The sequence below is a fragment of the Macrosteles quadrilineatus genome, unplaced genomic scaffold, assembly GCF_028750875.1.
Source record: "Macrosteles quadrilineatus isolate MER2022 unplaced genomic scaffold, UCM_ALF_1.0 Scaffold_1__1_contigs__length_201487025, whole genome shotgun sequence".
Classification (NCBI taxonomy): Eukaryota; Metazoa; Arthropoda; class Insecta; order Hemiptera; family Cicadellidae; genus Macrosteles; species Macrosteles quadrilineatus.
This window is the reverse complement of record NW_026542594.1, coordinates 26580116-26602171: the sequence shown is the minus strand read 5'-3', so window position 1 is coordinate 26602171 and position 22056 is coordinate 26580116. Positions and strand designations below refer to the sequence as shown.

General features: G+C 37.8%; 1 protein-coding gene across 1 annotated transcript in view; it reads right to left on the bottom strand.

The window, feature by feature from the left end:
- Positions 1-8063: 8063 nt before the first annotated feature.
- The window catches only part of LOC129005582 (guanylate cyclase 32E), a 152018-nt gene continuing 138025 nt past the window's right edge, over positions 8064-22056 (bottom strand). Inside the window, exons 15-23 of the mRNA XM_054434507.1 lie at positions 14619-14690; positions 13590-13785; positions 12175-12379; positions 11659-11793; positions 11260-11372; positions 10606-10757; positions 10092-10190; positions 9190-9433; positions 8064-8891 (exon numbers count right to left, since the gene is read on the bottom strand). Coding sequence (XP_054290482.1) covers positions 8164-8891; positions 9190-9433; positions 10092-10190; positions 10606-10757; positions 11260-11372; positions 11659-11793; positions 12175-12379; positions 13590-13785; positions 14619-14690 — 1944 coding nt within the window. The 3' untranslated portion in view covers positions 8064-8163. The remainder of the gene's footprint in view (positions 8892-9189; positions 9434-10091; positions 10191-10605; positions 10758-11259; positions 11373-11658; positions 11794-12174; positions 12380-13589; positions 13786-14618; positions 14691-22056) is intronic.

The window sequence follows — 22056 nt, the reverse complement described above, 5'->3', positions numbered from 1 at the left end:
ATGCTACCAAAACCGACAAAATGCGTGTTTCCCTATCAGATGCTACCAAAACCGACAAAATGCGTGTTTCCCTATCAGATGCTACCGAAGCAAACAAAATGCGTGTTTCCCTATCAGATGCTACCGAAGCAAACAAAATGTGTGTTTCCCTATCAGATGCTACCGAAGTAGACAAAATGCGTGTTTCCCTATCAGATGCTACCAAAGCAGACAAAATTTGTGTTTCCCTATCAGATGCTACCGAAACAGACAAAATGCGTGTTTCCCTAACAGACTCTATCGAAGCAGACAAAGTGCAAGAAATGCACTTAATACTACTACAGTTAAATCCGCATTATAACAATACCCCCGTCGCAGCAAACCCGCAGACTAATCGAATTTCCAAATGCATAATTTGATTTTCACTTAAATATATTTAAATTACATTACATTAAATGAGTACTCTAAAGTTAATGCTACAGGAAGGGTAAAAGAGCGTGGTTTTTAGTATATGATAATTGCTTAGAATAAAATAAATAAATTCGCCAAGTGTTATCAAAATATATCCATAAAAGACAGTTTACTTATTCTCCTTATGAATAACATGGAAATTTTATGTTTAATTTTTTTTTTAAATATTCTCCGTAACCAATAACAATTGTACAAAAACACTTCAATGTATTTTTTTGTTTTTTATTCATTCCAAAAACCAAAGATTATTAATTTATTAATTATTTGTTTTTTAAGCTCTACAAAATAGTGCTTAAAACAAATAATTAATAATTAATAAATATATTTGGTACTAGCTGGCCCGACAGATCGTCCTGTCCTAATGTGGTTTTATGTCAAATGCTCGTTCATTTTCAAGATGAGCTCGTTCGCATGGATCAATCACGTCCTGGTTGGAGTTCGTTCGCTACGCTCAGTCACCTTTTGGTTGCAAATTAACTGTAGTCATAAATTAAAAAGAAAAAATAATAGTGCTGCACCCTGTTGGTAAGCCTATTAGCTTTTTAATACTATTGAACATCAGAGAATCAAATTGACTAGTTGAACCAGATGTTAAGATTCTTTAATTCCATTTAAATATGAATACTCATAAGGTTAACACGGGAAACTCCAGAGCCGCTGGGGCGGACCCCTTTTGACGGATCTGCGCCAAACCTCACACAAACTATCCTTGAATAATTCTCAATAATGCCTGAAAGTTTCATTACAATCTGTCGAGCGGTTTCGGAGTCCATAAAGGACAAACAAACAAACAAACATTGGATTATATATATATAGATGGAAAGAAATTGATAAATTTAATGTTTTAGGGTCAAAAATGGGAAAACAAATGTTGACCCTATAAAACCCCTCGTTAAACCTCGTTCCCATGGTCCGATCACGCTTGTTCGCTAACGCATTCAAGTTTATCCCACCATACACATTCAAGCCAAATTTCATAAAAAATTACAAAAATTAAGTTTTTTTTTTCTCAATATGCTAGCAGTATTAAAACCCAAATTCTTATGGTACAGTATAAAACTAAACGTAGCCTGCAATCTCAATATTTCTGAAGAGAAAACATTGCTACAAAAGTCACATGTATGTGATTGCAACATTTTGGGACTTTCAACTCAAAGGACAACCTGGAAATGAATGAAATGGAAGTGATCGGTTTTATGATTGGAAATTGCCTGCACGTCTCCTCTTTGATTCATATTTAAAGGTAACTACGAGAATTTAATCCTTTTACCCCCCTTTAACGTTGTAAATACTGATGATCTTTTCAGTCACTTTATATTATGTATTATGAAAGGAAAACGTCATATAATAGTAATATAATTGGACCTGGTTAAGCATTTTAAACAGATTATGAATAACTTATTTCATTAGAAAATCACGTTATATAAGTAGGAAATATTGATCAAACTTTATGCAGTAACACAAAGAGTAACATACTCTGTGGTATGTGGTATTTAAGTAACAATTTCGAGTATATTGTACTGTTTAATCTATTGTTGTAGGCCTAAGTATTTTGTTGGTGATTACCCCTCGATATGGCAACCTGCAAAAATAATTTTAGGTTGAAACATTCACGATTTTTTGCAACCAAGATGCTTTAAATCGTCGATGTAAATTTAAATCCATCCCACTTAGTAACAGGTTTATAAAGAGACTAGCAAACCCGTCGTGGCTTCGCTCACGAAAATTTTAGTTATCAAAATTTAAATGTTTAATCTGATAGGCCAATAAAATTATTAGAAAACACATATTAGGTGTAAATCCGTTTATATATAATCACTTAATTTAGTTAAGCATGTGTAACTAACGAAGTTAAAACCAAAGGGAAAGTGTCTTCATTTACAACACCCTTTCACCAAGATCTTCGGAATACTCACTCTGAAACCACCTACAAAATATGTTTTTGAGCAGGATACTATCTCCGCTGCATATATTTTCAGTTAGGTGTACATGCATGAACCTAATTTTTTTTAATAGTACAGTCAGTTCTCCCATAGCTTTATTTGAAAGTATTATGTATCTTAATATAATCTTATGTAATATAAAACCTTGCACGGTGTTTGGTTGTGGTTCTCAAAACCCTCAAAAGGCCCTAAATAATTCTGGTTTACAGTATAATAATTCGATGTTTTATCAAACACGTTTTTATGCCTGGAAATACTCACATAAAGTTGGCTTTTATCGGTACTACAGTAAAAGCCATGATTAAAACTTTTTTTTTAAATACATTTTCAAAAAAAAAAAAAAAAACATAAAAATTTGTAATTTACTTTAACTACTTATGCTTCATTTAATACACCAAATACTTGAACTCCGATTTTGCAACAACATACTCATAATTCTGCAATTGCATGATTGTTGCATTGTTATTATTCTATATCTAGCTAAGAATGAACATGATTATACTTATCAAAAACTTCTGACCTTTTCTCTTGAACACTAATCATAAAAAGTTATTAAGTGATAGGAGAACGCAGGTGCTATCCCTTCAAGTAATAGATTAAACTCGTTAGCAAATAATTGTTTCTTTGACATTGACATTTTGAACACATTAAATAATGCTCTACGCATGTTTCCAGACTCAAGACATACACGTATATGTTTTTTTTTTCAAGAAATGCACGTACCTGTTTTTTTTTCAAGAAATGCACGTACCTGTTTTTTTTTCAAGAAATACAGTAGGTACTGCGATAATTAACTCTTTTTTTTTGATAAATACATCATATTGGCCAGGCTCACTCACCTTTTTCTATTATACCATGTACATAAACCCAAATTCACTATTTAAAATATCGATGAGCTTTCTCTTTAACCTAAAAGTGAAACATTTGAAAAGTCCCGGTGGACCCTAATAAATTAGTAAATCAAAATTAGCACAGTAAAAATTTATCGCCATGCATAGAAGGGCCAGAATACGAAGCTCTTTCACTTATTGAGTCCCTTTCACGCGACGACACGCGACTTCAAAGGGAGCTCTGATGTGACAAAACACGTCAAAATAAACCGAAAAATCTTGGATCTCTGTTTAAAAATAACCCAATCAAATAAACTAAATATATAGATAAATTAACTGCTCCCCTTATATTACGATTTTATCCTGAACCCATAATAATATTATATGAAGCATAGATTTTAGAACCAAAACAAATAATGTCAATCTCTGGATTACTTAATTCCATTAAATCATTACCAATCACATTATGCAGAAAAAAGTTTTAAAAGAACAAAATAATTTGTAGTTAGCTACATAGTCTAAATATAAATATAAATATATTAAAAAAACAGTAACTTGAAAGAAACGCCATTATTGCTGGAAGGGTGGCTTGGTTTTGAAGAGAGTGAATAAAATAGTTTGACTTAGTCCATATTTCAGAGCACTACACAAAAGAACATATCGTCTGCCGTGTCTTAAAAAAAATTTTCATTTTGTATACAATTTATTGCAGGTTGTAATATTATAACAAAATAAAGTTTGCACGTTTGGTGCTAATAGTTATTTGTGCAACTAGTGAGAAAAGTGAGCAATTGACTCACTCGAGAGAAATCCTTACTCACGAGCCGTAGGCGAGTGAGGAATGGTTTCTCGAGTGAGGCAATTGTACTTTGAACTCGAGTTGCACATTATACTTTTCCTACAGTTACCATAAAACAAATAAATTGGTGAAGAAACATAACCTAATTTTACACAGACGTGAACTTTTAATATAACATTTAATGTGAAATGACAAATACAACAGTACAACAGCTGACCAGCTGATTTATAGCCAGTGCTGCCAACGTATTTCGCGCGCATACGACGTTGCCTGCATGTTACGCGCTCACTATTTCGTGCCTTCACGTTGCAAATCTGGAGTGAGACAAAGTAATTAGAGTGAGACAATGTTAACATTGTCTCACTGATGAGCGAATTGGCCACTTTGCTTTCTCAAATCAGTGAGAGAACATGTACATTGTTAGGTAACTGTAGGAAAAATATATTTATCTTTTGACTTGTATATTTAGTTATTTAGATATTTCTGGATAAAATACTATTACTTTCAAGAAATTAAAATACAATTTCAATAAAGTTACTTCCCCATTTGAAACAAAATCATACCTAATTAAAGTGACGGATTAAAACAGTAATACATATAGCCCAAAGGTAGTCATGATTAAGAATTAGGATAAAAGTAAGTTTCTTTATTCAATATTTACACAATTTTCGTCAAGTAACTTATATTAGAATACTGGTTACACGGTTACATATTTATCTATCAGCATAATATAGACATGTATTTGGTAATATTTATCACTGCAAGACTAGAAATGGTAACATACAAAATCAGTAGTCTAAATAAAGTAAAATATTTGTTGATGGTTATTAAGTAAATTGTATATACGATAAGTGAGCTCAAATTCAATTTACTTAAATATACACTTAGTTGAAAAAACAACTTTACCTACGACAGTTTTTTAAACTAGCCGTTTCAGTTCAGTTCTTAGAATTGAATATATTCACATAAATAATTGTTTACATACTTTACAGCATTGTTTTACTTACCAACACGAGTAACGGACCAATGAGGTTTAAGGATTGAGAGAAAAGAGGTAAAATTGTAAAGCTTTGAACTTAAACTAATCAGCTGTTTAGACCTATTTAATTGTTTGAGTATTGCAATAGTTGAGTCGTTGCATCACTGCCTGGCAATGAGAGGTTATAAGCGAAAACATAACCTCTCTTAGAAGTTATGAGTAGTGATTGTTATTAATTAAAAAACGGTCGTAGGTAGTGTACGCAACTCGTGTAAATAGTATTAACGACTATCTTTACGCGATCGTTGCGTAAACTACAATGTTTTAACTACCACAAAGAAACGGGCCCTGTCATAATACATATTAAAATCTCCATTAATTTTGATAAAGTTCATCTTAGAAATACGTAGTCTATCACTCAGTCTTACAAGTAAGATATATTTTAAACGTGCATCTGCATGGAATATAAATCTTATTATCACAAGGGGCTTGTAACCGTGGCGAACAGAAACAATTCCAGTTTAAAGTATATTATTTTTAACACCAAATTTTAGAACTGTATACAAATTTTTGAGTAAGGAGTTGTTATTTACATGTTAAACGTTCATTTAGACATGTGACATTGTAAATGGGTTTTAATAGTGAATATTTTCTTTTTAAATTGTGACGTAAAACATAAATAGCCATTCTCTCTTTCTGTAAAACAGCCAATGATAACAATAACACATTTCAAGTAAAAATAACTTGTGCTCCCTTCCCCCACATTGTGCTCTCGACATACATTAAAAGAGTAAAACAATATAACAACTAATTAGTGTACTTACCAGTTAAATCTGCCCAGACGAAGTAGGCTTAACCTTAACCGTACTCTGATGGTTGTACAGTGGTGTATCTTTTTGGTTTGGTATGTTAAGTACGATACCAAACAATGATTTACACTTAAATTTATATAATATTATTATATAAAAATATTGAGACATAGTTTGATGACGATAATAAATTATGTTATTATGTTATTTTCTTGTCCCAGTTTTAGCTCTGGCTTTAGACGCGACATGAGCAGCAAACTAGCACCAACACTGTTACCGTTGATCAAGAAACAAACCACACGTCTTTCAACCCTAAAGTGTCAATCAAGGAGCCAATCAGCCAAGACTTATCAAACTTTTATAGCAATTGCCTATTTGTTTAGCTTTAATCTCCGGTTAAAGCACCAAATTTTATAAAGCCAAATCTAAAGAGCATATGTTTAAAGATTTTAAGTACATGACCACGCTTTTGTAAATGATATACTTTTGAAACCCTTAAAAGCTGTTAAATAAAAGAATATTGCACCATCTTAAGTATGAGTAAATAATGACCATACTGTAAAAATACACATACTACACTGGTTATCTTTCGGAATATACCACTGTTAAAAATAAATTTGATTTGGATGTTCATTAAGAGTCTAATATCACATATAGACGGCCAGCACGAGGATCAGTAAGTCCTGAGTTCGTAGCTGGGTAGTAAAGGAGATTAGACCTCGTCAGTGGGAGACCTGGTGACAGAGAGTACGAGGGGAGACTCCACGTCACTGGGGGAGACGGGGGCCGAGGATCAGTGAGCCCTGAGCTCGTAGCTGGGTAGTAAAGGAGTGTGGACCTCGTCAGAGGGAGACCTGGTGACAGAGAGTACGAGGGGAGACTCCACGTCACTGGGGGAGACGGGGGCAGAGGATAAGTGAGCCCTGAGCTCGTAGCTGGGTAGTAAAGGAGTGTGGACCTCGTCAGAGGGAGACCTGGTGACAGAGAGTACGAGGGGAGACTCCACGTCACTGGGGAAGACGGGGGCCGAGGATCAGTGAGCCCTGAGCTCGTAGCTGGGTAGTAAAGGAGTGTGGACCTCGTCAGAGGGAGACCTGGTGACAGAGAGTACGAGGGGAGACTCCACGTCACTGGGGGAGACGGGGGCCGAGGATCAGTGAGCCCTGAGCTCGTAGCTGGGTAGTAAAGTAGTGTGGACCTCGTCAGAGGGAGACCTGGTGACAGAGAGTACGAGGGGAGACTCCACGTCACTGGGGGAGACGGGGGCCGAGGATCAGTGAGCCCTGAGCTCGTAGCTGGGTAGTAAAGTAGTGTGGACCTCGTCAGAGGGAGACCTGGTGACAGAGAGTACGAGGGGAGACTCCACGTCACTGGGGGAGACGGGGGCCGAGGATCAGTGAGCCCTGAGCTCGTAGCTGGGTAGTAAAGTAGTGTGGACCTCGTCAGAGGGAGACCTGGTGACAGAGAGTACGAGGGGAGACTCCACGTCACTGGGGGAGACGGGGGCCGAGGATCAGTGAGCCCTGAGCTCGTAGCTGGGTAGTAAAGTAGTGTGGACCTCGTCAGAGGGAGACCTGGTGACAGAGAGTACGAGGGGAGACTCCACGTCACTGGGGGAGACGGGGGCCGAGGATCAGTGAGCCCTGAGCTCGTAGCTGGGTAGTAAAGGAGTGTGGACCTCGTCAGAGGGAGACCTGGTGACAGAGAGTACGAGGGGAGGCTCCACGTCACTGGGGGAGACGGGGGCCGAGGATCAGTGAGCCCTGAGCTCGTAGCTGGGTAGTAAAGGAGTGTGGACCTCGTCAGAGGGAGACCTGGTGACAGAGAGTACGAGGGGAGACTCCACGTCACTGGGGGAGACGGGGGCCGAGGATCAGTGATCCCTGAGCTCGTAGCTGGGTAGTAAAGGAGTGTGGACCTCGTCAGAAGGAGACCTGGTGACAGAGAGTACGAGGGGAGACTCCACGTCACTGGGGGAGACGGGGGCCGAGGATCAGTGAGCCCTGAGCTCGTAGCTGGGTAGTAAAGGAGTGTGGACCTCGTCAGTGGGAGACCTGGTGACAGAGAGTACGAGGGGAGACTCCACGTCACTGGGGGAGACGGGGGCCGAGGATCAGTGAGCCCTGAGCTCGTAGCTGGGTAGTAAAGGAGTGTGGACCTCGTCAGTGGGAGACCTGGTGACAGAGAGTACGAGGGGAGGCTCCACGTCACTGGGGGAGACGGGGGCCGAGGATCAGTGAGCCCTGAGCTCGTAGCTGGGTAGTAAAGGAGTGTGGACCTCGTCAGAAGGAGACCTGGTGACAGAGAGTACGAGGGGAGGCTCCACGTCACTGGGGGAGACGGGGGCCGAGGATCAGTGAGCCCTGAGCTCGTAGCTGGGTAGTAAAGGAGTGTGGACCTCGTCAGAAGGAGACCTGGTGACAGAGAGTACGAGGGGAGACTCCACGTCACTGGGGGAGACGGGGGCCGAGGCGCAGAGGGTGGGCTCACTGGTAGAACTTCCCTCTCCCGCGGTCAGTGGAAGTAGTTGGGAAGATGGAGGAGAGAAGTTCTCGATACAGGGACAGGAGGCGCTAAGATGATTGAGACAATAGTTATCTCCCATATCACTCCCACTTTGTGACAGAGTCCTTTTACTCGGGCTGTTATCTTTAATTACCTCCAGTAGAGGATCCCTACTGCATCTCTGGTAAGGGTTAGGGTTGGTGAATTCCAAAGTGTGGTTGCTTGCAAACCTCAGCTTCTTAGGGGACTCCAAGCTTGCACATCTCGAAAGGTTCCTCGGGCTAGGAGTCAGCGTCAAGTTCCGGTTCTTGAGAGAACTTCTAGGCACTCCTACACATCCGTTGGAGTCATGATTTTTCAAACTCTTTTTCGTTGAGTGTCGGCTCAATTGTTCTGCTCTTCTCTTTTCTCTCTCTTCCGTTCTTCTAATTTGATGTTCGTGTTCCTCCCCCACCAACCAGTAGGTGAGCATTTCTCCTTTGCCCTTCATGTCTACTGTACCTCTCTCTAGAAGCTTGTATCCCTTTAGACGGTCTAGTAGTGATTTGCATGCCGAACTGCAGTGGATCTTCAGGGCTGAAATAAGTAAAACCGTAAGTCTAAGTAAAATTCAAATTGTTCGTTTTAAGATTATATCTTGTAAAAGATAAAATCACCATAAAAAAGGGGAATCAATATTTGTTAGTGTCATGGGAAAATAACTGAAGTTCCCCATTTAATGTTTTCTCAAAATCTAATGTTTCTGAGAAGCAATGGTGGCACAGTTAAGATGGTCACCCTGTTTATTGCTATATTGCTAATATATTACGAAACCCCGACAATGACAATAAAGTATAAACCTGTTGACTAAGTGGCTCAGTGTTAGCACTCTCACCAGTTCCCGTAGACTCCATCCTGCTGGCGGTGTTGACTGTGTCACCAAACAAGCAGTAGCGAGGCATCTTGAGGCCGACCACACCAGCACACACTGGGCCGGAGTGTATACCGATGCGGAGCTGAAGACTGTCGTTGGGACGGTGCCTGATATGGAACCTCCTCACAGCCTCCAGTAGGTGTAGTGACATGGTGGCGATCTCTCCTGCGTGCTGATCACCGTTGCGGACCGGGAGACCACTCACCTGTTTACACGGATACAGTGATACAGTGAGAGAGATCTGTAGGTTAGTAAAGGCCAAACGTCCACTCATAGCAGCAATTAAATGTTACCATACTACAGTTGAATGTCATATAGAACTCACATTCATTAAAACATTATTTAACTATAACATTTATTAAAACCCTGTGTACTCCAAACATTTTATTCTTATTTTTTTTATCTTATCATCAGTTTTAATTAGTATTAGGCTCGTTAGGTAATTCCGTATTATACAGCATTATGACCCGAGTGATCGGGATTTTAATTCTTCTATATTTGACGGTAAATAGTATTTCATTTAAGGGGGTTTTTAACTGAGTTTTGATAAGAAGAAATTTATGCTTTTAAAACTATACGAAAAGCCTTAAAGCAAAATATTAGCCCCAAGTATTTATTACGCTCAAAGCTAATACTATGAGTTTGCATTGAAATAAGTCCACTACCTTGGGCTTCAACGAAGCAATGTGTGTTTTATTAACTTTTAAAGTACACACTAAAATAACTAAGATTCCTTAAATCACCAACAAATGATTACTAATCTTTTCCAATATCTATTTCCTAAGATAATGATTGAAGAATTATTTGATTCAAACTGTCTAACATATTCCTTAATCGTATCATAGTTTCTTATCATCACATACCACCATGTAAGCATCTCCTATAGTCTCCACTTTGTAGACGTCAAAGTTCTCTATCGTTGAGTCGAAGCAGGTGTACAGGTCGTTCAAGAAATCAACCACCTGTCGAAACCAAAACATGGATCAGGATATAAAATACCTCTCATTACTATAACTAATAATTATTGTAACTTTTATGTTAACAAAGCAACCTCTATAGCCTGTCTGTAACAATACACAAATATTGTTTCAAGCCATATCTTTGTAACCTAACCTTACCCAACCCAACCAAACCTAAAAATAACCTAATCCTAATAGAAATGTGTAGATAGTTATACAATTTTCAGTCTGAAAAAAAAACATAGTTTTAGTGAATTAACAGAACAATTCTGAATTTTTGAATATGTACAATTTTCCAAACTTATAGTAAGACTACAAATTTTATTAAATTAAAAACTACAAAATTGTATTTAGAAGCAAGAAAGCCTATGTATTGAACGTGTTCCTATAGTCTAGACGACAGTTGTGTTGTTCGAACCTGCAGAGGTGTGCTCTCGGCTGACATCTGTGTGAAGCCCACGATGTCGCTGAAGTAGATGGTGACACAGTCGAAACTCTCGGCTTGGACCTTGTGTCCTCTCTTGAGTTGCTCGGCGACGTACCTCGGCAGCATCTCGTACAGGAGCGCCTCTGAGGAACAAACAGTGACGTCACACCACAGCTATCCGTAAAAGCTTTTCGTAACAATGTTAGAGAAATATTTATAGCCTATAATATCCCATCTAAGTTATTGAATGCAAAGTGAAAGAGTTGGTACATCGCAGGATTACACAGATCCGCCTTAGTTCAAGCTTTCAGGTGATTCAAGTTTCTTATTTACAACTTTGTAAAATAAAGACCATTTAAGGTATGAAGGACCAGAGAGGGTGTAGTAAATCAAAAAATATACACAGTTCTATTTAAATACATTAGAAACACAGGAGGTATGCATGATAGTGTGCGCAAAATATGTTGAACAAGGTTATAGAAGAGATAGAAGAGATAAGTAGAAATTCAGGTATACGTTAAATAGTTGGTTACTAAAGGATTTAGTTTGAAATAATGTCATTCACACTAGATTAAGATACAATTTAAATATGATAGTAATATAAAATTTAAATAAAATTACTTACTAAAGAAGCAAAAAGACTACCTGTTTTCTTTTTCTCCTCCACAAGCTGATCTGTTCTTTCGTCTACTAAGGCTTCCAAGTTATTCGCATACTTCTCCATCATTGCGATCATGTTATCAAATATATTTGGCTTCCTAAAAAAGAAGAGTTTCGTAAAATTCAGCATTCGGCTTATCTACAAATGTATTAGCTTTGAGAGACTCTTGCAAATCATTAGATCAGTAAAGTAGTCCAACTTTATTTACATTCTATGATAATAATTCTAACCCTTGAAATAAATATTTGAAATTGCATAATGCATTTCTAACTCATTAAGTTGGCTGTATAGCCTAAAACTACTATTAAATAATTAAGTAGTTGCATTGTAATTGAGTAATGGTAGGTAAGGTTGGTAACACTGCATAGTATGTTAACACTTACATCCCTTTCCTCATTGGCCGAAGCTTTGCTCGTACAGTCTTGATTTCAGGTCGGTCATCAGGACTTTCTTGCCAACATTCTTTTAAGAGATCACGTACAAAGTCGAAACTGTTTTCCAAAAGCTCCAATGGAGGCCTGTTAAAATAATAAGAAAAACCCGTTAACGTCAAAATATTTGTTAAATCTTTCCATTGCGTAAAAAAATATAACTTCTTGATTAGCATTATTAAATTACGGAAAGTAAATAAAAGAAAAGTCTTATAACAATTGAAACATACATTTACGCTTCTACTGTTACTCACAAGACGGTAAATATAAAAAAAAAATGGTAAGTGGTGATGATGATTGGAGTGTCCAATCGAAATCGACCACCACTTACCATCTTTTATATATTTTTACATATTTTTGATATATTTTTAGTGAGTAACAGTATAAGCGTAAATATGTGTTTTAAGTGTTATAAGACGTTTCTTTTATTTACTTTCCGTAAAAAATAAATAACAAATGTTGCATTACCTAAACGGTGGTCCTTGGCCAGAATAATGAATCACTCTCCGTAGAGTTTCTGCAGTACTCAGACCAGTCGTGTCCCCAAAAGGCCCCTTTCGGCTGTGCAGCTCGTAAAGTATGATCCCGAAGGAGTAGACGTCCCCTTTCTGAGACCCAGGACCGGGACTGGCCGTGTTTATCCTGAGCAGCTCCGGTGCTCGATATAGCAACCCTAGAAATAAAATAATAACACTTTGTGACATTTACTGGAACAGATAAAAAAAATAGCCAGCTTCACTATAACCTTATCCTATAACTGACTACAACCCCTACCTACCTTCACATTTGCACTGTACAGTCTCGTCCTGAGGTGTGTAGAAGGTGTGCTGCAGGTAGTGATGGTGTGTCTCCTCATCTCCCTTTAGCTGTGACAGACCATAGTCCGCCAGTTTCACTATAACCTTATCCTTTAACTGACTACAACCCCTACCTACCTTCACATTTGCACTGTACAGTCTCGTCCTGAGGTGTGTAGAAGGTGTGCTGCAGGTAGTGATGGTGTGTCTCCTTATCTCCCTTTAGCTGTGACAGACCAAAGTCCGCCAGTTTCACCATAACCTTATCCTTTAACTGACTACAACCCCTACCTACCTTCACATTTGCACTGTACAGTCTCGTCCTGAGGTGTGTAGAAGGTGTGCTGCAGGTAGTGATGGTGTGTCTCTTCATCTCCCTTTAGCTTTGACAGACCAAAGTCCGCCAGTTTCACTATAACCTTATCCTACAACTGACTACAACCCCTACCTACCCTCACATTTGCACTGTACAGTCTCGTCCTGAGGTGTGTAGAAGGTGTGCTGCAGGTAGTGATGGTGTGTCTCCTCATCTCCCTTTAGCTTTGACAGACCAAAGTCCGCCAGCTTCACTATAACCTTATCCTATAACTGACTACAACCCCTACCTACCTTCACATTTGCACTGTACAGTCTCGTCCTGAGGTGTGTAGAAGGTGTGCTGCAAGTAGTGATGGTGTGTCTCCTCATCTCCCTTTAGCTGTGACAGACCAAAGTCCGCCAGTTTCACTATAACCTTATCCTTTAACTGACTACAACCCCTACCTACCTTCACATTTGCACTGTACAGTCTCGTTCTGAGGTGTGTAGAAGGTGTGCTGCAGGTAGTGATGGTGTGTCTCCTCATCTCCCTTTAGCTGTGACAGACCATAGTCCGCCAGTTTCACTATAACCTTATCCTTTAACTGACTTCAACCCCTACATACCTTCACATTTGCACTGTACAGTCTCGTTCTGAGGTGTGTAGAAGGTGTGCTGCAGGTAGTGATGGTGTGTCTCCTCATCTACCTTTAGCTGTGACAGACCAAAGTCTGCCAGTTTCACTATAACCTTATCCTTTAACTGACTACAACCCCTACCTACCTTCACATTTGCACTGTACAGTCTCGTCCTGAGGTGTGTAGAAGGTGTGCTGCAGGTAGTGATGGTGTGTCTCCTCATCTCCTTTTAGCTGCGACAGACCAAAGTCCGCCAGTTTCACGACCCACCGAGAATCCACTAGGCAGTTGGACGACTTGAGGTTCCCGTGGTAGTGCAGTGGTGAGTCTTGGAGGTATATAAGACCCTATAATATATATTGAAACATGTAACATTATTCTTTTTACAATGATTAACTATTGATCGTTAACTTTTGTTTTTATGGAATATTTTTCGTACTTACGTATTTGGGTACTTATTAAATGTATTTTTAAAACCTAGAGTTATCTTGGATTGTGATGTTACCTTGGGTTTTGCAAAAATTATGCTAAAGCCTTAGTTTTGTCAATTGCTTAGTTTGAATAAATTAAAAGAATATCGACTGCCAATGTTTCACCAACACTTTGTAGTAGCAATTATGATGACTTGTTACCTTTGGGCATTATTAAGTTATAATGAATGTTAAGTTACAATCTAACGGCTCAGTATACGTACTCACACTACATCGAGTATTCAGATATTAACCAATCGCATTTACGTAGTCAGCGTAACTATTTGAATACATATCTCATCATTGCAATTCGATAGCGATGTTCCGAAAGTCATTGAAAAACATTACACGGTATGTAATTAGCTCTGTAAATATTATCCATGATTTTCAGAGAACGTATAAGTAGTGTCCTTGCTACATTAAATTTAAAAGCAATTAGCCTATCTACATTAGACAAAAGGTTGTGCATCAGAACTGATTTTGCAAGTAGCCTTCTTGTGTTTGTAGCCTTGACAATGGTTGAAAAGTTCCGTTTATATAAACAGGTTTGCAGTAAAGGTTTCATGATAAGAATGAAAAAAATATATTTTTGTTTAAACGTTATAGGTATATAAAAATTAATAATACGTTACAATATTATAATGGACTACAGTGTTTAAGATCTCATTGTTGTTGTTGATCCTCATTGTTTTAAGACCACATAAACTTACCCTTATGATATCTGCAACCAGAGAAGCTATGAACATATTGTCAAGTTTGACGTCTTCATTCTCTAATATATCCTGAAAAATTTAAAAAACAATGTTTAAATTCACAGCAAGCATATTTTTAACTTCTAGTAAAAAACTGACGTTTTCATATTTTTGGCTATAAAACACATGAGGAAACAAATAAAAAAATTGATGTTACTAAATGATTAATTGTTTATCTTCATAGCAGTTTTTGTTTAGTCGGCAAGGATTAAATTTAAAAATATCATTACAATTATTGTATTAGGAGTGATAGTTATCTTATCAGCTAATACTAAATAGTTAGTGGATACTCATGGTCTGGTATCTAGACAAGTAAGGGCATTAATTTCTTCATACCGTTAATAATTGATCTTATCATCTACGTTTTTATTAACAGATAAGTATTTGTTCTTTTGTGATTTTCTTCACTCTTCTGTCTGATATTTATGACAAAATTGATTAAAAATATACAACCTTTAAACGTACTCTATCTAAACGAATTAAAGTTTGTCCACATTTCCAATCAGAATTATCCAGAATCGTCCTATTGTCTGCCATTAAACAATAACAATTTTCCCCTCTTATAATATTAAACAATTATATCAAGGAAACTATACGAGAAACTTGTGCCTCAACCCAATGAACACTAAAAATAAATTGTCTTCATATACTGGTCCGGCCGAAATCTTCCTGGCCGGGCGTAATCGGGTTGTGTGAAGGGAACGTAATGGATATTACAGAACACGATTCGATCAAATTTAATCGTTTTTAATAACAAATGATTACATCTTGATTTAAAAATCTAATCTTTTTAGGCCAGAACTGCATAGCTAAAACACTGCAATTTGTTTCTAACGTAAATTAAATAGTTTTTCACCACACTATGATGTTTTTAGCTGTTTTACATACGTTAATTGGTGGATGACAGTTACGTTTTGCTGGCCATGCCAGCTGTCATCGTCATTTTGGGGACCAAACAGGTTTTTACATCCCTAGGGCCGCAAAATCAGCTGCCCGTTTACTTTCTTAAAACATTAAACACACAATCAGTATCCATAGCATCGCAATATAATTGTTTTATTGTCACCGCTGCCTAGCAACTATTTATTATTATTTTTGTTGATTCCTCAAATTATTTCTTCACATCACCTGAAAGCTGTAGTTGTGTTGACTGTTAGTTAACATTATTATTGTGTTAAATAGTGGTAATATGGTATAGTATGGTGAAAAGTAGCGTTCGTACCACGGACCGAAATGGTTTTGCAGCTCTCGATCTTTTTAAGTTCTCGAATTCGTCTTGACCTTAAAAACAGTCTCGAGCCAGCAAAACCTCATTTTTGGTCCTAGGTACGACATATACTATTTCATGACATTAAAATAGGAATTATAATGAATCATACACTGGATTTTGTAAAAGTACAGTAAAATAAAGACACAATATAATTGTAATTGTAATTAATCGCAAATTAAAACTTTACGAAAAAGTATAGATTATTATTTACTTTGGTTTTAAATCACAATGGTTTTGGAATGGTAATGTTTGATTTGACTCAGTAAATAGTTATTTGTGCAACTAGTGAGAAAAGTGAGCAATTGACTCGCTCGAGAGAAATCCTTACAGGTTATATTAAAGGAGGAATGGTTTCTCGAGTGAGGCAATTGTACTTTGAACTCGAGTTGCACATTATACTTTTCCTACAGTTACCATAAAAAAGATAAATTGGTGAAGAAACATAACCTATTTTTACACAGAAGTGAACTTTTAATATAACATTTAATGTGAAGTGACAAATACAACAGTACAACAGCTGACCAGCTGATTTACAGCCAGTGCTGCCAACGTATTTCGCGCGCATACGACGTTGCCTGCATGTTACGCGCTCACTATTTCGTGCCTTCACGTTGCAAATCTGGAGTGAGACAAAGTAATTAAGGTGAGACAATGTTAACATTGTCTCACTGATGAGCGAATTGGCCACTTTGCTTTCTCAAATTAGTGAGGGAACATGTACATTGTTAGGTAACTGTAGGAAAAATATATATTTACTTGTACGCAAACCAGCACAATGTGGCAATGGAATTTTCCCTGGAAAATAGATTTCCCGTTGACAGGGTTTCCATCACCTCAGTGCAATAACTGTCTTAACATTTAATACGGAACCAGCTTGTTGATTTCACAACGACTCGTCAGATAACTATTTATCAGCTCAACAATTCACTACAAAACACTGGGTTTATCTTGAAAATAACTAGAATATTTGTTAAACAAAAGTTACAGTACCAAGTTTGCCATTTACGTACGGAGTCAAGCAGTGTGAGTATTGGTGTATTATGTTGCTGTCTTACGTCAACATGTTAAATAGGAAGGTCGTAACAGCATTATTAGAGAGTGATTCAGAATTTCAACATTCAACACCATAAAACTCGTAGAACACAGCCCGCTTCAAGATAACTTTAAACTTGTGTAATGTTGTGACACATGCTGCGGAGACTAGATTACTAGCATCGTACAATGCATTAGGAACTTTAGTTATATGGTTTGTAAAACGCATACAAATATTATGGTAAAGAACCTTTCTTTGAAATTATACATGCAACGAAAATCATGCGACTGATGTTGGTCAACTATTGGCTGGTAAGAAAGCTTTTGGATTAAATAATATAGGGTGTCCCACGAAGGGGTTTAAACGTTTGATTTTATATTACGCACCCATTCATGCACCGAACTTTTTGAAACCTTACACAGTTTACAAAGTAGGTTCTAAAAATATTCTGGAAAAATTTCAACTCCCTAACTGTTCAAGACTTTTCCCCCTTGATCTGCATTTAACATGTGTATATTTATTTATCATATGTTATTATTTCTTTCTGTTTACTTTTTCATTACATTGTTTTTATTGCTCAAGTCAACATGGTTTCTTTTTTATAATCTTAATTTTACCATTTCCCAATCCAACATTTGGTCCTAATTCGCAGCCGGATGAAAACCTGGTAACTATATTCATTAGTTGTTAACATTACCCCATTTATAATCTAAATGTTCTACTCAGTTCCCTTACAGTCCACTATTAATTTATTGTTTTTGAAGTTTACCCGATTATAATCTTTTTGGACTCAGATCACGATATGAAATGAACTCTTTACTTACTTTAATACTATATTTTTGGTGCCAATCAATCAAACAAGCTCAAGTTTATTAATTTTTTTGTGCACTTAATAGACTATACATTCCTCCTTTTAGTTAAAGACTTTATTGAAAGAAACTTATTATCTGTATCTTTGATGTACAATTCATTGTTTTGACTTCAAACTGAGATTTTGTGTTTACTCAAGACCTTTTTATATTGTGTGTGCTGCTGGTAAATTTTGTGTTCTACTACTACAATGGCTCCTAAAACTTCTGATTTTAAGTCATCCACATACACTCGCTCAACATCTCTAATTAAAACTCGTTTTAATAAGCTTAAAGATACTGTTGATGAATACTCTACCTCAACGGACCAACTCACCCCTATTCAAATTAAACAACTAAATGCTCATTTAAATGAAATTCGTAAAAGAAAAGAAGAATTCGACAACAATGTGCAACGGGTTTTAATCTTAGAAGAGGATCCTATCTCTGACGAGACATTGTCTCAAGACCTGGATGAAATTGAAAGTTTATTTTCTCATATCGTGGCTACTATTGAGTTCTTAATGTCCCATCCTGAACCTTCAAATTCTGCTATCTTAAGTGACTCTTCTTCCGTTTCTCTTCCCCAAACACCGATTTCGCAAGCAGTACACCTTCCAAAATTGGATTTACAAAAATTCTCCGGTGACCCACTAACTTGGACAAGTTTTATAAATTTGTTTGATACTGCAATACACCACAACGCATCGCTTTCCAGTGTCATGAAATTTCAGTACCTCTTAAGTGTACTTAACGGAGGACCCCTCGACTTAGTCAAAAGTTTGAATCTCACTGAAGCTAACTATTTGGTTGCATATAATCTCCTCCGTGATAGATATCACAATGAACGCCGCTTACAATCTTTGCACCTCAATCACATTTTGGACCTTCCTACCATTAATGCATTTACTATAACAGGACTTCGCCATTTTGTAAATTGTTTCACTGAACACACGCAAGCTTTAAAAGCTTTGGAATGTGACATTACAAATAATAATCTCCTTCTCTCCGCACTGCTCCTGCGTAAGATGGATGCTGATTTACGCAAAAAGCTTGAAATGTTCCGGTCTTCAACTGAAAATCAGCCGAATTCTCACTCACTTCCCGAGGTCAAAGATATAATAAAATATCTGAACACTGAATGCTCTCAGGCTGAGGATGCAAATCTACACAGCGCTCACACACTGAATAAAATTAATAACACTTTTGCTCATGCACCCATAGACACTACACAAAAGCAAGTACAATTTCGCTCAAGAAACGTTGCTATGGCCACGACCCACACTTCTCCCCATCAGTCATCTCACTCAACAGGCATTAAAAAACCGACTCATTGGCAGTGTTTTGCATGTAACTCAAACGAACACAAGATCTATGCCTGCAGTGTGTTCCAAAATAAATCTCCGCATGAGCGACATAACCTCGTTAAAGAAAATCATCGCTGTGTCTCGTGTCTAGGCCATCATAACCTCAAAGATTGCCATTCACAAACTTCATGTCGTACATGTAACAAGAAACATCACACTTTGTTACATTTCCCTGCACCTCTTGTTGATCAAAATCATTTTAAGCCTGTCAATGCAAATGTGAGTTACCCACATGAGCCTACTCAAACCTCAATGACGTCAACTTCACAAGATCACTCTCAGCCACCTTTTAAAAGCTCCACTATACTCTTAGGAACTTTTTTGATAAAGGTCACTTCAGGTCAAGGCACATCTCATGTGTTCCGTGCCTTACTTGACTCCGGTTCCATGTGTGACTTAATCACTGAACGAGCAGCTCAACTTTTAAACGCTCGACGCTACAAGTCAAATGTTCAACTTTCTGGACTTGGCCAAAATGCAGCTGTAATGGGCAAACTTACCTCAATCTTGAAACCCTTTCTGGATTTCTCATATCTCCGCAACATCCAATGCTCATTTTAGACAAATTGACTGTCGACTTACCTCGTGTTCCAGTCTCTCCGGAAATGTTATCGCTCACTAAACGATTTTGTCTAGCTGATCCATCATTTCACCTGCCAGGACGCATTGATATCGTGCTTGGTTGCTCTCTCTTCCCTAAGTTACTAGCTCATGAAAATTACTCTCTTGGCCAACATATGCCCCACGTAATAGGAACTCATTTTGGATACATCGTGATGGGTTCTGCAACCTGTGAAATACCAAGAAATTCCACACCAAATTTCATCAGTCACACCGTCTCCCTACATTCATCCAATGATGTTGACCTTCAGTCCTCACTTCAGCGATTCTGGACTCAGGTAGAACTTCCAAATCGTCAAAAGAAAACTGAAGAAGTACTCAGAACGCAAACCTACGTTGACGACATCATCACTGGTGCGGATACTGAGGAAACGGCCTTGAAACTTCAAGATCAATTGGTCAACCTGTTACGAAGAGGAGGATTTGAATTACGTAAATGGGTCTCCAACTCTGATCGTCTTCTACAAGCTTTCCCCAAGGAGCATCTTGAGACTCCCGTCTTTCTCCAAGATTCTGAACAGCCACACTTCACAATACTTGGCCTACATTGGTCTCCCCACTCTGACTGCTTCACTTACAACCTTAACTTCCCTATGGACCCTCATCCATCAAAACGTTCGATCTTGAGCATCATAGCCAAAATCTACGATCCTTGTGGATTTCTCGCTCCCTGCATCATGCAAGCAAAATGTTTTATGCAGTTACTATGGACCACAGGCTTATCCTGGGATGATCCCCTGCCCACTAACCTCGCCGAAAAATGGCATTCATTCCTAATCGATACTCAATATTTATCTCAAATTTCTATTCCTCGAGCGTTACAGTTTTCCCTGTCATGCACCGTAGAATTACATGGCTTCGCAGATACGTCAGAGAGTGGCTACGCTGCTGTCGTATATTTCCGCTGTCAGATGTCTAATGGTGACACCATCATTCGACCAATAATCTCAAAGACTCGTGTCTCTCCTCTCAAAAGAGTAACTCTTCCTCGCCTTGAGCTTTGTGCTGCTCATCTTCTCGCGCAATTAGTAGCACATTGTCATTCTCTCTTCTCAGATAAAATTGCCATCAAAAATATGTATCTATGGAGTGACTCCTCGATAGTCTTGACATGGTTACGGACTCCACCCTACAAACTCAAGACATATGTAGCCAACAGGGTTTCTCAAACTCAAGAACTTGTTCCCATCGACTCTTGGCGACACATATCAAGTACTGATAATCCTGCAGACTGTGCGTCAAGAGGAATTTCTGCTCCCCTACTTGTCAACCATCCGCTCTGGTGGACAGGCCCTCCTTGGCTTAAGCTCCCCACTTGTCATTGGCCTACCTCGCACTTCATTCCTGAGGACCTTTCTTCATCAGAAGAAATCAAGAAGACACCTTTAGTTGTTCTTACATCAGCTCCTCAAAAGGAGTGGGAACTTCTTTCTGCCTACTCATCGTGGAACAAACTCCAACGCATTGTCGCTCTTCTTAACCGCTTCATTCACAATTGTCGTCATCAAAATGACCGCCTCAGTGGTTCTCTCTCATCGTCTGAAATCTCCAAAGCTCGTCTCAAGATCTTCCATCATGTTCCACAAGCCACCTTTGCAGATGAAATAGTGTCCCTCCAAAAGAAGCGTGACTGCTCCACCAGACTACAACGTGAAACACCATTTCTTGACTCTGGTTAAAGCACTTCGTTGCTTTAAGGCGGGCAGTATGTTCAAGACTTTTCCCCCTTGATCTGCATTTAACATGTGTATATTTATTTATCATATGTTATTATTTCTTTCTGTTTACTTTTTCATTACATTGTTTTTATTGCTCAAGTCAACATGGTTTCTTTTTTATAATCTTAATTTTACCATTTCCCAATCCAACACTAACCTTAGTAGAAACAAAATGGTGGCATATTGAAAAACGTTACTTTAAAAACAATAAAAAGGATATTTTTGGTTTTATAAAATATTTTTATTGTTACTTTCCAGGGAAATATGACTTTTGAATAAAAAAAAACTAGAACATCGCCTAAAGGAAAACTAAAAATAAATCAAATGTCTAATAAATAATAATAATAAATAAATAAATAATAATAAATCATGAAAGAAATATTTATAGAAAGCACATTGGTAAATTTGTCAATATGCCACCATTTTGTTTCTACTAAGGTTAGGGAGTTGAAATGTTTCCAGAATATTTTTAAAACCTACTTTGTAAACTGTGTAAAGTTTAAAAAAGTTCGGTGCATGAATGGGCACGTAATATAAAA